The sequence below is a fragment of the Salvelinus sp. IW2-2015 genome, linkage group LG18 (assembly GCF_002910315.2).
Source record: "Salvelinus sp. IW2-2015 linkage group LG18, ASM291031v2, whole genome shotgun sequence".
Classification (NCBI taxonomy): domain Eukaryota; kingdom Metazoa; phylum Chordata; class Actinopteri; order Salmoniformes; family Salmonidae; genus Salvelinus; species Salvelinus sp. IW2-2015.
The window spans coordinates 18,770,508-18,795,551 of record NC_036858.1 but is presented as its reverse complement, the minus strand read 5'-3'; the positions used below and the strand labels follow the sequence as shown (position 1 = coordinate 18,795,551).

At 43.2% G+C, this 25,044-nt stretch overlaps 1 protein-coding gene across 1 annotated transcript in view; it reads right to left on the bottom strand.

Moving 5' to 3' along the window:
• Nucleotides 1-25,044, bottom strand: part of lrp2b (low density lipoprotein receptor-related protein 2b) — an 83,318-nt gene that overhangs the window by 11,836 nt on the left and 46,438 nt on the right. Inside the window, exons 43-51 of the mRNA XM_024007217.2 lie at nt 21,869-22,034; nt 15,595-15,753; nt 14,869-15,158; nt 8,384-8,587; nt 7,499-7,741; nt 7,101-7,226; nt 6,789-6,908; nt 6,328-6,459; nt 4,517-4,721 (exon numbers count right to left, since the gene is read on the bottom strand). Coding sequence (XP_023862985.1) covers nt 4,517-4,721; nt 6,328-6,459; nt 6,789-6,908; nt 7,101-7,226; nt 7,499-7,741; nt 8,384-8,587; nt 14,869-15,158; nt 15,595-15,753; nt 21,869-22,034 — 1,645 coding nt within the window. The remainder of the gene's footprint in view (nt 1-4,516; nt 4,722-6,327; nt 6,460-6,788; nt 6,909-7,100; nt 7,227-7,498; nt 7,742-8,383; nt 8,588-14,868; nt 15,159-15,594; nt 15,754-21,868; nt 22,035-25,044) is intronic.

The window sequence follows — 25,044 nt, the reverse complement described above, 5'->3', positions numbered from 1 at the left end:
TCAGATAATAGCATGGTTTGCTTTCGCCGTAAAGCCTTTTTGAAATCTGACACAGCGGCTGGATTAAGAAGAAGTTTATCTTTAATCCTATGTATAACACTTGTATCATCAATGTTTATGATGAGTATCTCTAATTTGATTTGGCTCTCTGCAATTTCACCGGATGTTATTTGAGACAATGCATTACTGAACATAACGCGCCAATTTAAACTGAGGTTTTTGGACATAAAAAGAGCCTTAATTGAACAAAACAAACATTTATTGTGTAACATGGAGTCCTGGGAGTGCTACCAGATGAAGATCATCAAAGGTTAGCGATTGATTTAATCGCAATTTCTGACTTTTGTGAGCCCTCTCCTTGGCTGGAAAATGTCTGTATGGTTTTTGTGGCTAGGCGCTGTCCTAACATAATCGCATGGTGTGCTTTCGCCGTAGCGCCTTTTTGAAATCTGAAACGGTGGCTAGATTAACAAGAAGTTAAGCTTTAATTTGGTGTTTTGCACTTGTATGAAAGTAAAATATTTCTAATAATTTGTTTTGAATTTCGCTCTCTGCTACTTCACCAGATGTTGTCGAAACGTTCCGCTAGCGGGAACCCCTAGCCGTAAAAGGTTTATTAAGGAGCCTTTTGGTCCTAGACTTGGTGCTCCGGTATTGCTTGCCGTACGGTAGCAGAGAAACAGTCTATGACTTGAGTGACTGGAGTGTTTGACAATTTTTGGGGCATTCCTCTGACACCACCTAGTATATACAGTACAGTTGAAGTCGAAAGTTTACATACACCTTAGCCAAATACATTTAAACTCAGTTTTTCACAATTCCCGACATTGAATCCTAGTAAAAATTCCCTGTCTTATGTCAGTTAGGATCACCACTGTATTTTAAGTTGAGAGAATTATTTATTTCAGTTTTTATTTCTTTCATCACATTCCCAGTGAGTCAGAAGTTTACATACACTCAATTAGCATTTGGTAGCAATGCTTTTAAATTGTTTAACTTGGGTCAAACGTTTCAGGTAGCCTTCCACAAGCTTCCCACAATAAGTTGGGTGAATTTTGGTCCATTCCTCCTGACAGAGCTGGTGTAACTGAGTCGGGTTTGTAGGCCTCCTTGCTTGCACACGCTTTTTCAGTTCTGCCCACAAATTTTCTATGGGATTGAGGTCAGGGCTTTGTGATGGCCACTCCAATACCTTGACTTTGTTGTCCTTAAGCCATTTTGCCACAACTTTGGAAGTATGCTTGGGGTCATTGTCCATTTGGAAGACCCATTTGCGACCAAGCTTGAACATCCTGACTGATGTCTTGAGATGTTGCTTCAATATATCCACATAATTTTCCTCCCCCATGATGCCATCTATTTTGTGAAGTGCACCAATCCCTCCTGCAACAAAGCACCCCCACAACATGATGCTGCCACCTTCGTGCTTCATGGTTGGGATGGTGTTCTTTGGCTTGCAAGCCTCCAACTTTTCCCTCCAAACATAACGATGGTCATTATGGCCAAACAGGTCTATTTATGTATCATCAGACCAGAGGACATTTCTCCAAAAAGTACGATCTTTGTCCCCATGTGCAGTTGCAAAATCGTAGTCTTGCTTTTTTATGGCGGTTTTGAGCAGTGGCTTCTTCCTTGCTGAGAGGCTTTCAGGTTATGTCGATATAGGACTTGTTTATCTGTGGATATAAATACTTTTGTACCTGTTTCCTCCAGCATCTTCACAAGGTCCTTTACTGTTGTTCTGGGATTGATTTGCACATTTCGCACCAAAGTATGTTCGTCTCTAGGAGACAGAACACGTCTCCTTCCTGAGCGGTATGATGGCTGTGTGGTCCCATGGTGTTTATACTTGCGTACTATTGTTTGTACAGATGAACGTGGTACCTTCAGGCGTTTGGAAATTGCTCCCAAGGATGAACCAGACTTGTGGAGGTCTACATTTTTTTTCTGAGGTCTTGGCTGATTTCTTTTGATTTTCCCATGATGTCAAGCAAAGAGGCACTGAGATTGAAGGTAGGCCTTGAAATACATCCACAGGTACACCTCCAATTGACTCGAATGAAGTCAATTAGCCTATCAGAAGCTTCTAAAGCCATGACATCATTTTCTGGAATTTTCCAAGCTGTTTAAAGGCACACTCAACTTAGTGTATGTAAACGTCTGACCCCCTGGAATTGTGATACAGTGAATTATAAGTGAAATAATCTGTCTGTAAACAATTGTTGGAAAAATTACTTGTGTCATGCAAGGTAGATGTCCTAACCGACTTGCCAAAACTATAGTTTGTTAACAAGAACTTTGTGGAGTGGTTGAAAAACTAGTTTTAATGACTCCAACCTAAGCGTATGTAAACTTCCGACTTCAACTGTAGTTCCTGGATGTCAGGAAGCTTGGTCCCAGTGATGTACTGGGCCGTACGCACTACCCTGTAGTGCCTTACGGTCAGATCCCGAGCAGTTGCCATACCAAGAGGTGATGCAACCGGTCAGGATGCTCTCGATGGTGCAGCTGTAGAACTTTAAGGATCTAGGGACCAATGCCAAATCTTTTCAGTCTCCTGAGGGGGAAATGGTGTTGTCATGCCCTCTTCACAACTGTCTTGGTGTGTTTGGACCATGTTAGTTTGTTGGTGATGTGGACACCAAGGAACTTGAAACTAGACCCGCTCCACTTCAGCCCCGTCGATGTTAATGGGGGCCTGTTCGGCCCTCCTTTTCCTGTAGTCCACGATTAGTTCCTATGTCTTGCTCACATTGAGGGAGAGATTGTTGTCCTGGGACCTCCTCCCTATAGGCTGTTTCATCGTTGTCAGTTATCAGGCCTACCACCATTGTGTCGTCAGCTAATTTAATGATGGTGTTGGAGTTGTGCTTGGCCATGCAGTCATGGGTGAACAGAGAGTACAGGAGGGGACTAAGCACGCACCCCTGAGGGGCCCCAGTGTTGAGGATCAGCATGACAGATATGTTGTTGCCTACCCTTACCACCTGGGGGCGGCCTGTCAGCAAGTCCAGGATCCATTTGCAGAGGGAGGTGTTTAGTCCAAGGGTCCTGAGCTTAATGATGTGCTTTGTGGGCACTATGGTGTTGAATGCTGAGCTGTAGTCAATGAACAGCATTCTCACATAGGTGTTCCTTTTGTCCAGATGGGAAAGGGCAGTGTGAAGTGCGATTGAGATTGCGTCATCTGCGGATCTGTTGGGGCGGTATGCGAATTAGAGTAGTTCTAGGGTTTCCGTCATGATGGTGTTGATGTGAGCCATGACCAGTCTTTCATAGCACTTCATGGCTACCGACGTGAGTGCTACGGGGCGGTAATCATTACAGTATTTTGTGTAGATCGTTGACAAAAAAGTACAAATACATTTTAATCCCACTTTGTGACACAATAAAATGTGAAGAAATCCAAGGGGTCTGAATACATTTTGCAAAGGCACTGTACATGGCCAGAGAGAGAGTAATAGAAGGCTAAGGCCATGGAGCTTTATGGCTCTCTCTCTGGCCTGGCTGAGATCTTAACTTAGGGCTAGTGCACATGTGCTTGCGCACAGAAAGAGCTAGAACATTCTGGGAACTTCTAGAATCTGTAGAATGACACCAGCTACTATACAAGCAACACAAGAGGCTATACATATTGCAGATATAAATATATTGCAGCGGTAGCATGCATATAATATAAACACATTGCAGCGGGGGCATGCAAGTAATACAAAACATTGCTAATACTTACTAATGAGTAGGCTAGTCGGACTCAATAAACACACTTGTAGCAATGAATAAAGATACTAGACGAAGTAGCATGCACAGGGCAGGGTACATACGAATTAACTGGAGCTAGCATTAACACGAGACCTAGCAAACAACACTGCAACTTCTTACTTGCAAACTTATCTATGCCGTTACAGTACACTGCACAATAAGGTACCGTAACTCATTACTATTGCACCCCCTATTAGCACAATACCATTCCCAACACACACTTGTCAATGGACGCTTCAGTTAGGAAACAGCATGTCCAAAGGTCCGTCTGCAACACAAAACTTGCTTGTTCTCAGGATGGTATATGCCGGGCACTAACGTGAAGTGATAGGAGGCGTAGCCCTAAAGTGCGTCCAACTGCCCTGATTGGTTGGGATGAATAAGTGATTTATAGATCTGAAGGCCAATCAGATTGAGAGGGCCGGCCTTTTTTTACACAGATACAGAGGCAAATTTGCACAAAACACACACACACGTTTGTTTTACTACGCTTGTGGGGACCAAACAATTGATTCCCATTCAAAATCCTATTTTCCCTAACCCTAATTCTTACCCTAACCCTAATTGTAACACTAACCCCTAAGCATAACATAGCCTTTTTCCTTGTGGGGACTGGTGAAATGTCCCCACTTTTCTGAATTCTCCTAATTTTCCTATCCTTGTGAGGACTTCTGGTCCCCACAAGGATAGTAAAACAAAAAAACACAAACACACCTTATTTTTTTACAGTATGTGACTGACACACACACAAACTCACTGGTAGGGGATGAGGATACACAGGCCATTGGCGCAGGCGAACTCATTCATGTGGCAGGTGCGGTTGGGGCAGTTTTGAAGCTCATCAGCTGCGTCGGCACAGTCCTTCTCCCCATCACACACATAGCTCAGGGCGATACAGCGCGGGTGGCCAGGACGCCATGGAGGGGGGCAGGTGAACTGATGAGAAGCGCATGTCCGCTCTCCTGAAATGGGAGAGGTAAGTGAAGATGCACACACAATATTTTGAAGACCATTTGTCTTGCGCCAGTCAGTCAGAGTTGAAACAAACTCCAAATGAGACATCTGAAGCATGGTGAAGCAAAACACATGGCTCTCTTTGCTGAACTGTCTTTTTACGCTTTGAGAATATGTCAAATGTTTTTACGCACTGTGAAGCAACTCTGAAGCATATACAATTGTTACAGAAATGATTGCTTTCATTTCCTGCCTCCGTGACATGCTTCTGGTGTAGCACCCCCATTATAAGTTGATAGACCAATAGTGTCACGCTTATGTGTTGTTTGTGGTTTGTAAATTCTGAGTTGCAGTGCCTTCGGGAAGTGTTCAGACCCCTTGACTTTTTCCACATTACAGCCTTATTCTAAAATGGATTAAATAAATAATCGTCAGCAATCTACACACAATACCCCATAATGACAAAGTGAAAACAGGTTTATAGTAATATTTTCATTTTTTAAAACTTTATTTACATAAGTATTCAGACCCTTTGCTATGACTTGAAATTGAGCTCAGGTGCATCCTGTTTATATTGATCATCCTTGAGATGTTTCTACAACTTGATTGGAGTCCACCTGTGGTAAATTCAATTGATTGGACATGATTTGAAAAGGCACACATCTGTCTATATAAGGTCCCACAGTTGACAGGGCCAGAGCAAAAACCAAGCCATGAGGTCAAAGGAATTGTCCGTAGAGCGCAGAGACAGGATTGTGTCGAGGCACAGATCTGAGGAAGGATACCAAAAAATGTCTGCAGCATTGAAGGTCCAAGAACACAGTGGCCTCCATCATTATTAAATGGAAGAAGTATGGAACCATCAAGACTCTTTCTAGAACTGGCCACCTGGCCAAACTAAGCAATCCAGGGAGAAGGGCCTTGGTCAGGGAGGTGACCAAGAACCCGATGGTCACTGAAATAGCTCAAGAGTTCCTCTGTAGAGATGGGAGAACCTTCCAGAAGGACAGCCATCTCTGATGCACTACACCAATCAGGCCTTTATGATAGTGGCCAGACGGAAACCTCTCCTCAGTAAAAGGCACGACAGCCCGCTTGGAGTTTGCCAAAAGGCACCCACTCTCAGACTATGAGAAACAAGATTCTCTGGTCTGATAACACCAAGATTGAACTATTTTGACTGAATGCCAAGCGTCACATCTGGAGGAAACCTGGCACCATCCCTACAGTGAAGCATGGTGGTGGCAGCATCATGCTGTGGGGATGTTTTTCAGCAGCAGGGACTGGGAGTCTAGTCAGGAAAGATGAATGGAGCAAAGTACAGAGAGATCCTTGATGAAAACCTGCCCCAGAGCACTCAGGACCTCAGACTGGGGCAAAGGTTCACCTTCCAACAGGACAACAACCCTAAGCACATTTAAACATTTTAATAATTTAGCAAAAATTCTAAAAACCAGTTTTTGCTTTGTCATTATGGGGTATTTTGTGTAGATTGATGAGGGGGGGAAAAAAATCAACAATACATTTTAGAATAAGGCTGTAACCTAACAAAATGTGGAAAAAGTCTAGGGTTCTGAATACTTTCCGAAAGCACTGTATACTGTAATGTCTCACCACATTGGAGTTCCAGTGCCTCGTCACTATTGTCCCAACAGTCGTTGTTGCCGTCACACGTCAGTGACATGGGGATACAATTCCCGTTGGTGCATGTGAACTGGTCAGGGTGACAGGTGTTTATTTGGTCCTCTGGAGGAAAGAGAGAGAGGGGGACAATTTAACAGCTATTGTTTTCACTACATTGTTGAATATTCAGATAGAAATGTGTTACATCAAACAAATGTGCCTCTCTGTCTTGTAGAATAAGGAATCAAAACAGTTTTACAAAATTACATTATTTGCAACAGTCCGCAAAGTTTGCCTTCTGAATTGATCTAGGGTGCACTGTTGCAAAACATTTTGAAGTGGAAAACGAACATTTTCATTTCTTATTGGAAAAGTCCAGGTAATCTCTCCCTGTTTCAGTCTGTTTTCTTGCCTTTGGTGCCTGAACATGGCCCAGGTTCGGTAGTACTCACGGCAGGAGGGGGGCTCGTCGGTCCCGTCGACACAGTCTCTGATCCAGTCACACACCCAGGAGCTGGGGATACACTTCCCCTCGTCACAACGGAACTGGTCGGGTGAGCACGTCCGGCCCGCTGTAACACACACACACACAAACGCGCATGCACACACACACACACAAACGCGCATGCACACACACGCATGTATGCCCAAACACACACACACACACACACAAGGGCACAGTATATAGTGAACAGACTGTGGAGAGTGACGGAAAACTGAAAAAACATGTATAAAACAAAAACACACATCATAGCTAGACTTACCACAGAACAAAGGGTTCTCGTCACTGTTGTCCCCACAATTGTTGTAACCGTCGCACAGTTGGCTAGCGTAGATACAGATGTTTGTGCTGTCACACTTGGTTTGTCCGGAGGGACACGTTCGGGGCGCTACGGGAACAGAGTAAAGTAGAAAAGGTTTCCGAGTGTTAAAGGTAGATTCAACGATATGACGTTACAATAAGGTAACTTCTGACATAAGCAAAGAGAGTTTGAATAAAGAGGTCAAACTTTACTTATGTCACACAGCTAATATGTTGCTGGACAGAGTGAACTCCTAAGCACATGTGCAGGTGCTAAACAGTATATTTTTTGGCACTCTTGCTAATATCTTTGTTTCGACTCTACTTAAATCAACTCTATTCACAGCAGTTATCACTCACGACAGTTGATCTCGTCTGAGGTGTCGTTGTCGCGGCAGTCATTGTAGCCGTCGCAGACGAAGGCGGCGGAGATGCAGCGTCCACTGGTGCAAGTGAACTCGGTGGCGGAGGCACAGGTGGGGAACGGGCAGCCCAGCTCGTCACTGTTGTCGCCGCAGTCATTTGTGTAGTCACAAACATAGGACAGGGCCACACAGCGGCCGTTGTCACAAGTGAAGTCCTGGGCCGAGCACTCGTGGAAGGCTGAGAGGTGGAAGTAAGAGAGGGTGAGCACAACTGGTTTCTCTTGAAGTTTCTTCCTTGCGAATGTGCTTTTCAAATCAAATTGTATTTGTCACATGCGCTGAACACAACAGGTGAAGACCTTACAGCGAAATGCTTACTTACAAGCCCTTAACCAACAATGCAGTTAAAAAATAAATAAAATAAAAAATTCCTCAAAAAAATAAGACTAAGAAATAAAAAAGTCACAAATAATTAAAGAGCAGCAGTAAAATAACAATAGCAAGGCTATATACAGCGGGTACCGGTACAGAGTCAATGTGCGGGGGCACCGGTTAGTCTTTGGGGTCTACGCCAGGTTACTGTAAAGCACTTTGTGACAATTGATCTAAATAGGGCTTTATAAATACATTTGATTGATTGATTGATTGAGCAGGTGTGGAAATCTATGGGAAATCTATGGGGGAAATACCAATAATGGAGTCTTTTTAACAAGGTTGCTAAGTGCAGGGAAATGACAGTACAGGGAGCACACTTGAGCTATAAAACATTTGACATGACTGCTGAGTTTGAAAGATTCCAAACTTAAGAGCATTTGGCTTTGCTGTTGCTGGGTCTTGACTAAAATGGCGGCAAAAAACAGACTGAGGTAAATACACTCACCGCACACTCTCTCCAGCTCGTCTGAGTTGTCCTGGCAGTCTCTGTAGCCGTCACACTTCAAACGCACTGAGATACAGCCACCGCTCAGACAGGTGAACTGCTCGGGCTGGCAACGGTTACCGTTGTCATGGATACAGTCCCTGCCATTGTTGGCCAAATACCAGTTACCCGATACAGGACACTGACACTCTGGACCAGACGGACCTATAGGAGAGTTACGTTGTCACAGTTAGGGGTGATAGACTGACACTCCGGACCAGAGGGACCTATAGGCAGAGGGAACCATCATCAGGGTCAGGGGTGATAGACATTGGCATGATGGATGGACATTAGTAGATGTTGCTTTAGTTTCTCAATATTATTTTGAGTAAGTGTGTGACTACCCACTGGGAACAAACTGGTTGATTCAACTTTGTTTCAGTTTGTCAACTTATTGTGACGTGGAAAATATATWGTATTTGAAAAYAAGTMATCAATGTACACTTGTTTTGAGGGTAACATTTAAACCACAGGATTARGTCATCATSGTAACAACATTTCAACATAGACAAACCCTGAATTTGTTGAATTTATAGCTCTAAAASAACGTCAGATCTTCAATGTTGTATCCACTTACAAGTGGTGTAAATACTTAAGTAGTACTTTATAGTATTTTTACTTAAGTCGTTTTTTGGTGGTATCTGTACTTTACTATTTATATCTATGACAACTTTTACTTTTACTCCACTACATTCCTAAAGACAAWGTACTTTTTACTCCATACATTTTCCCTGACACCCAAAGTACTCGTTACATTTTGAATGCTTAACAGTGTGTACTAACCAACTTGCCTAGTTAAATAGAGGTTAAATATATATATATATATTTTTTTTAAACAGAACAGGAAAATGGTTTCTGTTTGTCTGTTGCCAGTTTGTCATGTCCCACCAGCGTGTTCCCTGTGCACTAGTTTTTCCCTAGTCTTCCCAGTGCTGACCTTTCTGCCTGTCCTGTACCTGCCTGACTCTGATTTGGATTACGACTCTTTGCCTGCCTTGACCTACTGATTGCCTGCAGTCCTGTACCTGCCTGACTCTGATTTGGATTACGACTCTTTGCCTGCCTTGATTTACCTTTTGCCTGCCCCTTGTACTGTAATAAACAGACTCGTACTGTCCGCCTCCTGCGTCTGGATCTAGGGTCTTAGCCTGAGCCGTCATAACTAAACACAAATGCTTCATTTGTAAATGTGCCCCTGACAATCTGTATATAAAAAAAAAACAAGAACATTGTGCCGTCTAGTTTGCCTAATATAATGAATTTTAAATGATTCTTAAATATATTTAAAATCAAATATGAACAGCTATTGTTTCAATTCAACCCAGGATTRAACAATAAATAGGCAATGCATAGGCATAGGGTTTCAAGCTCTGGCTAACTTCAAATGTAATGATATTTAGTGATATTGAATTGTGTTTGGTTGTCAACGCAACAACAAAAAAATRAACATTTGAAGGAGATATACAGGTAACAGACAAAATAAAGGAAAGACCAACATAAAGCTTCTTAATAAGGAGTTGGGCCACCACGATCCGCCAGAACAGCTTCAATGCGCCTTGGCATACAGTGCATTACGAAAGTTCAGACCCCTTGACTTTTTCCACATTTTGTTATGTTACAGCGATATTCTAAAATCAATTTAAAATAACGAATCGTCATCAATCTACACACAATACCCCATAATGACAAATCAAAAAACAGGTTTTTAGAATGTTAGCAAATGTATATAAAAAAAAAACAAATACCTTATATACATAAGTATTCAGACCCTTTGCTATGAGACTCGAAATTGAGCTCAGGTGCATCCTGTTTCCATTGATCATCCTTGAGATCTTTCTACAACTTGATTGGAGTCCACCTGTGATAAATTCAATTGATTGGACATGATTTGGAAAGGTACACCTGTCTATATAAGCACCCACAGTTGACAGTGCATGTCAGAGCYAAAACCAAGCCATGAGGTTGAAGGAATTGTCCGGAGAGCACCGAGACAGGATATTGTTGAGGRACAGATCTGGGGAAGGGTGRGAAKATTTCTYCAGCATTAAAAGGTCCCCAAGAACACAGTGGCTTCCATCATTCTTAAATGGAAGAKGTTTGGAACCACCAAGACTCCTAGAGCTGGCTGCCCAGCCAAATTGTGCAATTGGGGGAGAAGGGCCTTGGTCAGGGAGGTGACCAAGAAACCGATGGTCACTCTGACAGAGCTTCAGAGTTCCTCTGTGGAGATGGGAGAACTTTCCAGAAGGACAACCATCTCTGCAGCASTCCACCAATCAGGCCTTTATGGTAGAGTGGCCAGACGGAAGCCACTCTTCAGGAAAAGGCACATGACAGCCTGCTTGGAGTTAGCCAAAAGGCACCTAAAGGTCTCTCAGAACATGACAAACAAGATTCTCTGGTCTGATGAAACRAAGATTGAGGCGACTGGGAGACTAGTCAGGATCAAGGGAAAGATGAACGGAGCAAAGTACAGAGACTGGACCTCAGACTGGGGCGAAGGTTCACCTTCTAAGCACACAGCCAAGACAACACAGGAGTGGCTTCGAGACAAAGTCTCTGAATGTCCTTGAGTTGCCCAGCCAGAGCCCGGACTTGAACCCGATCGAACATCTCTGGAGAGACCTGAAAATACATGTGCAGCAACACTCCCTGTCCAACCTGACAGAGCTTGAGAGGAAAATGCAGAGAAAAATGCAGAGAAAAATGGGAGAAACTCCCCAAATATAGGTGTGCCAAGCTTGTAGCGTCATACCCAAGAAGACTAGAGGCTGTAATCACTGCCAAAGGTGCTTCAACAAGGTACTGAGTAAAGGGTCTGAATATTCATGTAAATGTCATATTTCAGTTTATTTTATTTTATAAATTTTCCAAAATGTCTAAAAGCGTGTTTTTGCTTTGTCATTATGGGGTATTGTGTGTATATTGATGATGGGGAAAAAACGTTTTAATTAATTTTAGAATAAGGCTGTAACGTAACAAAATGTGGAAAAAGTCAAGCGGTCTGAATACTTTCAGAATGGACTGTAGATTCTACAAGCGTCTGTAACTCTATGGAAGGGATGACACCATTCTTCCACCAGAAATTSCATAATTTAGTGTTTTGTTGATGGTGSTGGAAKAACGCTGTCCCAGGKGCCGCTCCAGAATCTRCCATAAGTGTTCAATTGAGTTGAGATCTGGTGACTGAGATGGCCATGGCATATGGTTTACAACGTTTTCATGCTCATCAAACGYTTCTGTGACCACTTGTTCCCTGTGGATGGGGTTCTTGTCATCCTGGAAGAAACCATTCCCATCAGGATAGAAATGTTTCACCATATGTTGAAGCTGATCGCTCACAATGGCTGTGTATTTATAGGTGTTTACCTCTCCCTCTAAGGGGTTGAGTGGACCTAAACCATGCCAGGAAAATGCACCCCACACCAGCTCAAACAACTCAAATGTTTCCTTTATTTTGGCAGTTACCTCTATCTTCTGCTTGGACAGTTCCATATGTGCCATTGTCTGGCCTTAATTCCAGTTTGATTGATATGTTGGATTCACGTCTCCATCGCAACCAAAAATCTAGTTAAATAATCAAACTAAATCAAATCAAACTTTATTTAAAGTGCATTTAAAGTTTGATTTGATTTAGTCCAATTCTTAAACTTAAGATTTTTTGGGTTGAGATGGAGATGTGAATCCAACATATCAATTATTAATTTGTAGACAAACTGGAATTAAAGCCAGACAGTGGCACAGATGGAACTATCCAAGCAGAAGATACATCTTCAAATATTGATATTTGGTTGCGTTGACAACCAAACACAATTCATTATCACATTTGAAATATGACAAATAGCCTATTAAAAAGTTAACCAATTAGATGTTGTATTCTCATATCCAATTTAACCAAAAATCAAAGTTAAAGAATTGGATTAAGCCAGTGGTTCAGATGGAACTATCCAGGCAGTAGATACATCTCCTTTAAATGTTGATATTCGGGTGGCGTTTGTAATACCGTAAATAGCCTAAAGTTAAGGCTATCTTACAAACTAATGCAACATTCAACCTTAAAATGGCCTCATTTTGAGGTTACTGTAACTATAAATGTGTTATGTAATCATATAAAGCATAAATAGACACAGTGAGTAACGAATAAAAATAACAAGTAAAAATAACATGGCTATACAGTATAAAGGGAGTAGAAAATAACATGGCTATAAAAAAAAAAGGGCTACCAGTACCGAGTCGACGTGCAGGGGTACAAGGTAATTGAGGAAGCTATGTACTGTACATATACTGTAGGTAGGGGTAAAGTTACTAGCAGCAGCGTATGTGGTTAGTGTGTGTGTGGCGTCAGTGTGCATTTTATGTATGTGTGGGCGTATGTAGTGTGTGTGTGTGTGTGTGTGTGTTGGGGTGTCAGAGTCCAGTGTGCGTTCATAGTCCGTGCAAGAGAAGGGTATAAAGGGTAAATACTGGTAGTCTGGGTTGCCATTTGATTAGCTATTTATCAATCTTGTTTAGAAGTCATATGGCTTGGGGGAAGAGCTGTTCAGAGTCCTGTTGGTTCCAGACTTGGTGCATTGGTACCGCTTGCCATACGGTAGCAGAGAGAACAGTCTGTGGTTTGGGTGGCTGGAGACTTTTACAATTTTTTGTGCCTTRCACTGACACTGCCTGGTATATAGGTCATAGATGATGTACTGAGCTGTACGCATTATCCTCTGTATAGCTCCTTGCAGTCGGATGCCAAGCAGTTGCCATACCAAGTGGTTACGCAGCCAGTCAAGATGCTCTCGATGGTGCAGCTGTAGAACTTTTTGAGGATATGAGGGCCCATGCCAAATCTTTTCAGTCTCCTGATGGGGAAGAGGCATTCTCGTGACCTCTTCACGACTTTGTTGGTGTGTTTGGACCATGATAGATCCTTAATGATGTGGACACAGAGGACCTTGAAGCTCTCGACCAGCTCCACTACAGCCCTGTCAATGTGAATGAGGGCGTGCTCGGCCCTCAGTTTCCTGTAGTCCATGATCAGTTTAGGGAGAGGTTGTAGTCCTGCTCCCTAGGGGTTGTCTCATCGTCGTCGGTGATCAGGCCTACCNGTCGGATGCCAAGCAGTTGCCATACCAAGTGGTTACGCAGCCAGTCAAGATGCTCTCGATGGTGCAGCTGTAGAACTTTTTGAGGATATGAGGGCCCATGCCAAATKTTTTCAGRCTCCTGYTSGGGAAGAGGCATTCTCGTGACCTCTTCACGACTTTGTTGGTGTGTTTGGACCATGATAGATCCTTAATGATGTGGACACAGAGGACCTTGAAGCTCTCGACCAGCTCCACTACAGCCCTGTCAATGTGAATGAGGGGGTGCTCGGCCCTCAGTTTCCTGTAGTCCATGATCAGTTTAGGGAGAGGTTGTAGTCCTGCTCCCTAGGGGTTGTCTCATCGTCGTCGGTGATCAGGCCTACCACCATCGTGTCGTCGGCAAACTTAATGATGGTGTTGGAGTCGTGCAGGGCCACGCAGTTGTGGGTGAACAGGGAGTACAGAAAGYGACTAAMCACGCACCCCTATGTTMAGGGTRAGCATGGCAGATGTGTTGTTGCCTACCCTCACCACCTGACRTGGGGGTGGCCCGTCYGGAAGTCCAGGATCCAGTTGCAGAGGGAGATGTTCAGTCCCAGGGACCTTAGCTCAGTGATGAACTTCGAGGGCACTATGGTGTGGAATGCTGAMTTGTAGTCAATGAACAGSATTCTCACGTAGGTGTTCCTTTTGTCCAAGTGGGAAAGGGCAGTYTGGACTGCAATAGAGATTGCGTCATCTGTCGATCAGTTGGGGCGGTATGTMAATTGGAGTYGGTCCAGGTCGTCGCAGGTCTGTGAAGATCTTCACAATTGCTGTAATAATCTGTGCAGAATCTCGAACGGCAATGATCACTTGCACCATGTACTTTTAATGTAATCTAAACTGCAATCCAGGTAATGTGATTCTGRTGTTAGATGAAGCACAGTGATAGCACATTAAACAAAATATCTGACATTGTATTKCCATTTAAACTTTGCTGTACTTTTAAATGGTTGAAAGCGCAGTGATAGACATTTGGGTGACAATTAAACCAAAAATCAGACATTGTTTTTCCGTAAAAATGTGGTTGTGCTTTTAGATGGTTGAAAGCATWGTGATTGGAAATTGAAATAASTTTTGGCTGTCTTTTTGAGTGGYTGAATATAGGTTGTAATCTCAATGATCAACGTCTCAACCAAATACTGTGTTACGAAATTATACATGTTGAAATAATGCGGTGTGCCCAGTGGGTATTGTTGTTCTCAGACTTTCACCTGAATCATTAATTGATGTCAATGAGAGATGAGAAATTTGAGTTTAGCGTGTGGATCTCAAGCCCTYTAAGAACTCCAAGACACTGAAAGCAAATGTTTTGTTATTCAAACTCCTGACCTGGCACGCAGACGTGACTACACCCTCCGTTAAACTGCTGACAGGGGCTTGAGCAAGCCTCCTGCTTGGACCCGGCGTACACGTGGATYTCGTTGGGCCTGTACTGTAGTTCCTGGACCAGGACCGTGAACCCTGACCCGTCGTCCTTCCCGGCACGGTAGACCGCTTGCGTGGTCCAGTCAGTCCAGTATATGTCCTGCTGGAACACGGTCAAAGCGTAGGGGTACTGGACCCCKCTCATGATCACCTGGCGGCTCTCCCCGGTCAGGGTGGAACGCTCAATCTTATCTCTAATGTTGAGAGGGAATGGAGTGGAGATGGAGAAAATTAATGGATTGGTTGGTGGGTGAGTCGGTGGATGGATGCATAGATGGAAGGATGAATGGAGAGTTAGAATGCTAAGAGATCATGAGAAATGGGTGCATTGGAAAACAGTGTAGCCTACTGCTTTTAAATATTTAAGGAAGTGGAGAATTGTTCAACACTTTCCTGGGTAAAAAAATCACAAATGGCACATGATTTGGACTTATTGATTCCACCTCATTTCCAACTAAGCGACCAGGTACATTCTAAGAAATGYCACGGTCAAATGGTAATTACCTATGAGTTACTTTCTTTCTTTGAGATTCATTCAAACTATGGTACAAAAATGTTTAGTACTGTACATTATAACACAAAACAAACAGCTGAAATATRACAGAATGTTACAAATGATCGTGATCTTACAGGGAAGCGTCGGCCCAGTAGAGCATCCTTTCCTCGTAGTCTATGGAAAGTCCGTTGGGCTGGGACAGACTGGTGCTGATGATGGGCACCCGGAAGTTTCCACCCAGAGTAGCTCTCTCTATCTTAGCAGGGCTCCCCCAGTCAGTCCAGTATAGGTAACTACAGAGAGAAAGAGTAAGAGAGAAATGTTATCCTAGCATCTTAGCTTAGCCAAGGCCCCTATGAAGGGGTATCTGTACATGAATTTACTATTTATATTTTTGACAACTTTTACTCCACTACATTCCTAAAGAAAATAAATGTGCTTTTAACTCCAATACATTTTCCCTGACACCCAAAAGTACTCGTTACATTTTGAATGCTTAGCAGGACAGGGAAATTGTCTAATTCACTCACTTATCAAGAGAACATCCCTGGTCATCCCTATTGCCTCTGATCTGGTAGACTCACTAAAAACAAATGCTTAGTTTGTAAATTATGTGTTGACCCTGGCTATCCGTAAAWWAAAKAAAACAAGAACATCGTGTCGTCTGGTTTYCTTAATATAAGACATTTAAAATGATTTATACTTTTACTTTTGATACTTAAGTACATTTAAAACCTAATACTTTTAGACTTTAACTCAAGTAGTATTTRACTGGCTGACTTTTACTTGAGTCGTTTTCTTTAAGGTGTCTTTACTTTTACTCAAGTAGGAAAATTGGGTACTTTTTCCACCACTGCCGACCGCAAGGCGCTACAGAGGGTGGTGAGTAATGCCCAGTACATCACAGTGGAAGGCCCCCAAAAACCTCCAGCCACCCATCGACTGTTCTCACTGCTAACACACGGCAAGCGGTAACGGTAWACCAAGTCTGGAACCAACAGGACCCTGAACAGCTTCTACCCCCAATCCATAAGACTGCCTATACCAAGACTGCTAAATAGCTAATCAAATCAAATTTTATTGGTCACATACCCATGGTTAGAGATGTTAATACGAGTGTAGCAAAAATGCTTATGCTTCTAGTTCCGACCGTGCAGTAATATCTAACAATTTCACAACAATACCTTATTACACACACAAGTGTAAGGAATGAATAAGAATATGTACATATAAATATATGGATGAGCGATGCCGAACGGCATAGGCAAGATGCAGTAGATGTATAGAGTACAGTATATACAGTGGGGGAACAAGTATTGATACACCTGACGATTTTGCAGGTTTTCTACTTACAAAGCATGGTAGAGGTCTGTCATTTTTATCATAGGTACATCTTCAACTGTGAGAGACGGAATCTAAAACAAAAATCCAGAAAATCACATTGTATGATTTTTAAATAATTAATTTGCATTTTATTGCATGACATAAGTATTTGATCAACCTTACCAACCAGTAAGAATTCCGGCTCTCACAGACCTGTTAGTTTTTCTTAAGAAGCCCTCCTGTTCTCACTCATTACCTGTATTAACGACCTGTTTGAACTCGTTACCTGTATAAAAAGACACCTGTCCACACACTCAATCAAACAGATTCCAACCTCTCCACAATAGCCAAGACCAGAGAGCGTGTAAGGACATCAGGGATAAAATTGTAGACCTGCACAAGGCTGGGATGGGCTACAGGACAATAGGCAAGCAGCTTGGTGAGAAGGAAACAACTGTTGGCGCAATATTAGAAAATGGAAGAAGTTCAAGATTGACGGTCAATCACCCTCGGTCTGGGGCTCCATGCAAGATTTACCTCGTGGGGCATCAATGATCATGAGGAAGGTGAGGGATCAGCCCAGAACTACACGGCAGGACCTGGTCAATGACCTGAAGAGAGCTGGGACCACAGTCTCAAAGAAAACCATTAGTAACTACGCCGTCATGGATTAAATCCTGCAGCGCACGCAAGGTCCCCCTGCTTAAGCCAGTGCATGTCCAGGCCCGTCTGAAGTTTGCCAATGACCATCTGGATGATCCAGAGGGGAATGGGAGAAGGTCATGTGGTCTGATGAGACAAAAATAGAGCTTTTTGTCTAACTCCACTCGCCGTGTTTGGAGGAAGAAGAAGTATGAGTACAACCAAGAACACCATCCCAACCGTGAAGCATGGAGGTGGAAACATCATTCTTGGGGATGCTTTTCTGCAAAGGGGACAGGACGACTGCACCGTATTGAGGGAGGATGAATGGGCCATGTATCGCGAGATCTTGGCCAACAACCTCCTTCCCTCAGTAAGAGCATTGAAGATGGGTCGTGGCTGGGTCTTCCAGCATGACAACGACACGAAGCACACAGCCATGGCAACTAAGGAGTGGCTCCGTAAGAAGCATCTCAAGGTCTGAGTGGCCTAGCCAGTCTCCAGACCTGAACCAATAGAAAATCTTTGGAGGGAGCTGAAAGTCTTATTGCCAGTGACAGCCCCGAACCTGAAGGATCTGGAGAAGATCTGTAGGGAGGAGTGGGCCAAAATCCCTGCTGCAGTGTGTGCAAACCTAGTCAAGAACTACAGGAAACGTATGATCTTTGTAATTGCAAACAAAGGTTTCTGTACAATATATTAAGTTCTGCTTTTCTGATGTATCAAATACTTATGTCATGCAATAAAATGCAAAATTAATTACTTAAAAATCATACAATGTGATTTTCTGGATTTTTGTTTTAGATTCCGTCTCTCATAGTTGAAGTGTACCTATGATAAAAATGACAGACCTCTACATGCTTTGTAAGTAGGAAAACCTGCAAAATCGGCAGTGTATCAAATACTTGTTCTCCCCACTGTACATATGAGATGAGTAATGTAGGGTATGGTAAACATTATATATAGTGACATTGTTTAAAGTGACTGGTGATACATTTATTACAGCCAATTTTTGGGCTGTTGCACCTTCTTCACCACGCTGTCTGTGTGGGTGACCATTTCAGTTTGTCCGTGCCGTGTATGTCGAAGAACTTAAAACTTTCCACCTTCTCCACTACTGTCCCATCGATGTGGATAGGGGGGTGCTCCCTCTGCTGTTTCCTGAAGTCCGACATCTCCTTTGTTTTGTTGACGTTATTTTCCTGACACCCACACTCCGAGGGCCCTCACCTCCTCCCTGTAGGCCGTTTCGTCGTTGTTGGTAATCAAGGGAGCCCCTACCACTGTAGTGTCGTCTACAAACTTGATTGAGTTGGAGGCGTGCATGGCCACGCAGTCATGGGTGAACAGGGAGTACAGGAGAGGGCTGAGAACGCACCCTTGTGGGGCCCCAGTGTTGAGGATCAGCGGGGTGGAGATGTTGTTTCCTACCCTCACCACCTGGGGCGGCCCGTCAGAAAGTCCTGGACCCAGTTGCACGCGGCGGGGTCGAGACCCAGGGTCTCAAGCTTAATGATGAGCTTGGAGGGTACTATGGTGTTAAATGCTGAGCTGTAATCGATGAACAGCATTCATACATAGGTGTTCCTCTTGTCCAGATGGGTTAGGGCAGTGTGCAGTGTGATTGCGATTGCGTCATCTGTGGATCTATTGGGGCGGTAAGCAAATTGGAGTGGGTCTAGGGTGTCAGGTAGGGTGGAGGTGATATGATCCTTGACTAGTCTCTCAAAGCACTTCATGATGACGGAAGTGAGTGCTATGGGGCGAGAGTCATTTAGCTCAGTTACCTTAGCTTTCTTGGGAACAGGAACAATGGTGGCCCTCTTGAAGCATGTGGGAACAGCAGACTGGGATAGGGATTGATTGAATATGTCCATAAACACACCAGCCAGCTGGTCTGCGCATACTCTGAGGACGCGGCTAGGGATGCTGTCTGGGCCGGCAGCCTTGCGAGGGTTAACACGTTTAAATGTTTTACTCACGTTAACTGCAGTGAAGGAGAGCCCGCAGGTTTTGGTAGCGAGCCGWGTCAGTGGKACTGTATTGTCCTCAAAGCGAGCAAAGAAGTTCTTTAGTTTGTCTGGGAGCAAGACGTCGGTGTCCGCGACGAGGCTGGTTTTCTTTTTGTAATCCGTGATTGACTGTAGACCCTGCCACATACATCTCGTGTCTGAGCCGTTGAATTGCGACTATACTTTGTCTCTATACTGACGCTTAGCTTGTTTGATTGCCTTGCGGAGGGAATAGCTACACTGTTTGTATTCGGCCTTGCCATGATTAAAAGCAGTGGTTCACGCTTTCAGTTTTGCGCGAATGCTGCCATAAATTCACGGTTTCTGGTTTGGGAAGGTTTTAATAGTCACCGTGGGTACAACATCACTGATGCACTTGCTAATAAACTCGCTCACCYAATCAGCGTATACATCAATGTTGTTGTCTGAGGCTATCCGAAACATATCCCAGTCCACGTGATCGAAGCAATCTTGAATCGTGGAATCAGATTGGTGGGACCAGTGTTGAACAGACCTGAGCACGGGCGTTTCCTGTATTAGTTTCTGTCTATAGGCTGGGAGCAACAAAATGGAGTCGTGGTCAGATTTGCCGAAAGGAGGGCGAGAGAGGGCTTTGTATGCGTCGCGGAAGTTAGAGTAGCAATGATCCAGAATGCTGCCAGCCTGGGTCGCGCATTTGATATGCTGATAAAATTTAGGGAGCCTTGTTTTCAGATTACCTGTGTTAAAATCCCCAGCTACAATAAATGCAGCCTCAGGATATGGGGTTTCCAGTTTACATAGAGTCCAATGAAGTTCTTTCAGGGCTGTCGAGGTGTCTGCTTGGGGGGGATATACACGGCTGTGATTATAGTTGAAGAGAATTCTCTTGGTAGATAATGCGGTCAGCATTTGATTGTAAGGAATTCTAGGTCAGGTGAACAAAAGGACTTGAGTTCCTGTATGATGTTATGATCACACCACGACTCGTTAATTATAAGGCATACACCCCCGCCCTTCTTCTTACCAGAGAGATGTTTGTTTCTGTCGGRGCGATGCGTGAAGAAACCGGGTGGCTGTACCGACTCTGATAAGGTATCCCGAGTGAGCCATGTTTCCGTGAAACAGAGAATATTACAATCTCTGATGTCTCTCTGGAAAGCAACCCTTGCTCGAATTTCGTCTACCTTGTCAAGAGGCTGGACATTGGCGAGTAGTATACTCAGGAGCGGTGAGCGATGTGCCCATCTACGGAGCCTGACCAGAAGACCGCTCCGTCTGCCCCTTCTGCGCCGCCGTTGTTTTGGGTCGCCTACTGGGATCCGATCCATTGTCCTGGGTGGTGGTCCAAACAGAGGATCCGCTTCGTGAAAGTCGTATTCATGGTCGTAATGTTGGTAAGTTGATGTTGCTCTTATATCCAATAGTTCGTCCCGACTGTATGTAATAAGACTTAAGATTTCCTGGGCTAACTGTATAAGAAATAATACATAAAAATAACTAAATACTGCATAGTTTCTTAAGAACGTGAAGCGAGGCGACCATCTCTGTCGGCGCCATACTTGTTTTAGAAAGCGTCTATGACAAATCAGGAGAGGTCGTTTCACTGAGCAGCCATTACAAACACAGTCTGGAACACAGTGATCACAAAGGTCATTACAGAAAACACCAGATTGATACCGATCAGGAGAGTAGCCTTTTCTGGGTGTTTAGAGTCACGTTGTGGGATTGGTAATAATCTGAGAGAGATTTAGGGAGTCCCAATGCTTTAGGACTTGGTCAGGTGGTTTAAGCATGTTCCAGTCTAGGTCAACTAGCAGGACAAATTCAGACTTAAGGTAAGGGGCCAGGAGAGAGCTCAGGGCAGGTAGGGTACAGGCCGGTGCTGATGAAGGACGATAACACCCGGCAACAGTCAAAGAGTTATTTGGAAGTTTAATGCTTAAAACCACAGACTTGATGGAGCCAACCGAGCCAACCGAGCACTGAAGGTGTTCCTTGGTAAAGATTGCCACTCCACCACCTTTGGAAGATCTGTCTTGCCAAAAAAGATTATAACCAGAAAGGTTAACATCAGTGTTCAAAACACTCTTCCTTAACCACGTCTCAATAATGACCAACACATCTGTATAGGAGCTGTGAACCCACACTTTCAATTGATCCATTTTAGGTAATTAGCTTCTAGTGTCAGATGCAGAAAACCCAGGCTTTTACGAGAGCAGAAATCGGTGAAGCAGATATCAGAGCACAAGTCAGAATTGGGACTAGCAACAGTAGATGGGCCAGAGTGTACATGCATATTTCCAGATATCATCAGCAGTAATCAAAATAATTGATATTAGTGTTCCAAGACAATTGTTCCTATCTTGCTCGAAGGACCAATTTGTGGAACACCTGGATGGGATTTGTAAAATTAGTGATCAATGTATGCAAACATCTCAGTTGGTTTTACCCATAGCAGGGATCCACAATGATGCCAAGAGGGCGGTTGGCATGGGCTATCAAGGAGCGGTTCTGCCCGTCCACCCCCATGGCCTGGACACTTCTGTTGTAGTAGTCGGTGAAGTAAAGGCGCTTGTGAACCCAGTCATAGGCCAGCCCCTGTGGATAATTTAAATCTGCGAGAGAGAAAGAGAGAGAGAAAGAGAGAAGGAACGTTTAAAAGAAAGAGGGGAGAGAAATAGAGAGAGAGAGAAAAGAGTCAGAGTGGGAAAAGATAAAAGTGAGGATGGAGACAACCTAAGTCACCAAGGTAACAAATACTGCAACTTATAGATGTTAACAGCTACACTCAATACTGCAACAAGACATTAAAGGCRCAATGCAGCCGTTTTTGTATCAACATCAAATCATTTCTGGGTAGCAATTAAGTACCTTACTGTAATAGTTTTCCATGGTCAAAATAGATTTTTGGGCAAAAAACAATTTCTCAAGACAGAATTTTGCAAAGACTGTCTGGAAGTAGGAAAGGGGAAACTGAATAGTATCTGTTATTGGCAGAGAGCTTTGGAACTCTTTATTATTGGTCTATTAAAGGAAAACAAAAACATATTTTGGCATTTCTTTCATTATGCAAAATGCATCATACTGGCTGTATTTCTGTATTTTGAAAGTTATATATTTTGAAAACTTGATTGCTGACATGCATAACATTTTTAGACTATATCAACAATGGACTAATGAAACAAATACCAAAATATAGTTTAACTAATTTACCATCTGGTGATGTCACCAGGCAAGCCAAAACTCCACCCATGCAAAACTTGCTAGATAGAAGGTCCTATGTACACTGAACAAAAATATAAACAAAACATGTAGTGTTGGTCCCATGTTCATGAGCTGAAATAAAATATCCCCAAAATGTTCCATAAGCACAAAAAGCTTATTTCAAAAACAAACAAAAAAATACACAGCTGTACCTTGTGCTGGAGACACTAAAAGACCACTCTAAAATGTGCAGTTTTGTCACACAACACAATGCCACAGATGTCTCAGGTTTTGAGTGAGCGTGCAATTGACATGCTGACTGCAGGAATGTCCACCAGAGCTGTTGCCAGAGAATTTAGTGTTCATTTCTCTCTGTCTCCACCGTTGTTTTAGAGAATTTGGCAGTACGTCTAACCGGACTCACAACCACACGCCACATGTAACCACGTGTATGGCGTCGTGTGGGTGAGCAGTTTGCTAATGTTAACGTTGTGAACAGTGTGCCCCATGGTGGCAGTGGGGTTAATGTATGGGCAGGCATAAYCTACGGACAATGAACACAATTGCATTTTATCGATGGAAATTTTAATGCAGAGATACAGTGACGAGATCCTGAAGCCAAATGTCGTGCCATTCATCCGCCACCATCACCTCACGTTTCAGCATGATAATGCCTGGCCCCATGTCGCAAGGATCTGTGCACAATTCCCGATAGCTGAAAATGTCCCAATTCTTCCACGGCCTGCATACTTATCAGACATGTCACCCATTGAGCAGTTTGGGATGCTCTGGATCCCACCAGATACTGACTGGTTTTCTGATCCACACCCCTACCTGATCCACACCCCTACCTGATCCACGCCCCCTGATCCAGACCCTTATCCACTCCCCTACCAGGTATCTGTGACCAACAGATGCATACCTGTATTCCCAGTCATATGAAATGCATAGATTAGGGCCTAATTTATTTATTTCAATTCACTGATTTCCTTATATGAACTGTAAAATCTTTGAAAAATGTGCATGTCATATATATATTTTTTGTTCAGTGTAGATTGTACATCCAACCAGCAAATATCAGGAAATAACAATGATAAAATTATTTCACACTTTTACAGTGTTAATTTCATCAAAATTAGGAAAAACGTAATTTTGACTGTACTGTGTCTTAAAGGCCCCCTTTTTTAAATTATTTGTTGTTCAAATCACAGTATATCTAATAAATCACTGTGTGTGTTTATTTCATAAAAATAATTCCAAATATATTTGTTATCATTTATTTCCCTGAGCCTCCTTTTGCCATTGAAATGCTCAGTCTGATCGCATGGGCGTGTCGATACACATTTCAATATATTTACATACACAGCCCTGATTCGCGGATAGGATCGTCTAGACCAGTGGTCACCGGTCACCAACCTTTTCTGAGTCAAGATCACATTCTGAGTCAAAACTGAAGCTGAGATCATGACTTAAAAAACGTATTAAACCTATGCAACATTCACCAATTAAAAACAGTTATGTATCAATGAGGTTTGTGCAGTAGGCTATAGGCCGAATATATTATCACTGCATATTGCTATGCTTGAATTGCCCTGCCAATGTTGTTCTTCTCAGACAATTTTGAAATTATGTATTTTTTTAAATGGTATATGATCACACTGGTAATAGACAATTTGTAGTATTACTTGTGAGGCACACCTGAGAGGGCATAATAATTCACTTTTTTTTAATAGACCGATGGCCTGGATAGATAGTCTGAGGGGAGGGAGCAATGGTGAGGCTGCCTCTCACCTGACTCACCGTCCCTTTGCTCWCCCTCCCTCCACAGAGAAAAGGGGACAGTCTTCCAGCTGATGGCGAAAGTCAAGTCACACTGCAMTATTTCTGCCTAATGCACCAATTCATGTTGTCACTTCTATGACCAGAGAAAGTGAAATATTCCTCGATATTAAAAAAGACAGACACTAATAATAACAATGCAAGCTTATCGAAACACTTCGAAATACTCATTCATTGCAGCTGCAGTGCTGGTTGTAGCGTAAATGMAAGTAGGGAGAACGCYCATTTTATGGCTTATACAATATTGAGCAAAGTGTTGACAGTGCTGAATAACAACATAAACATGAAGTTACTCATAAAAACAGCAGCTRTTTGCTGTATTCSTTGTCTCTCTCTAGTCATGGTTTTAAATYTTRRGAAATCTCACAGTATCAACTTTGCTGTGCGTTCAAGGTTTCTTTTTACAGTCTATGGCTCGAGGAAACTGTGCAGACACGGTGATCTGAGCTTTCTGATTGGCCAGCAGTAAACCTATAGGCGCACTTGATTTGTACTCTTGGCCTGCTGGGTAGGCGGAGTTCTACCTTCAGACACGTGAAATGGTTCAAAGTGGGAATACTTTGCCTTCCCGGTGCGATAGCT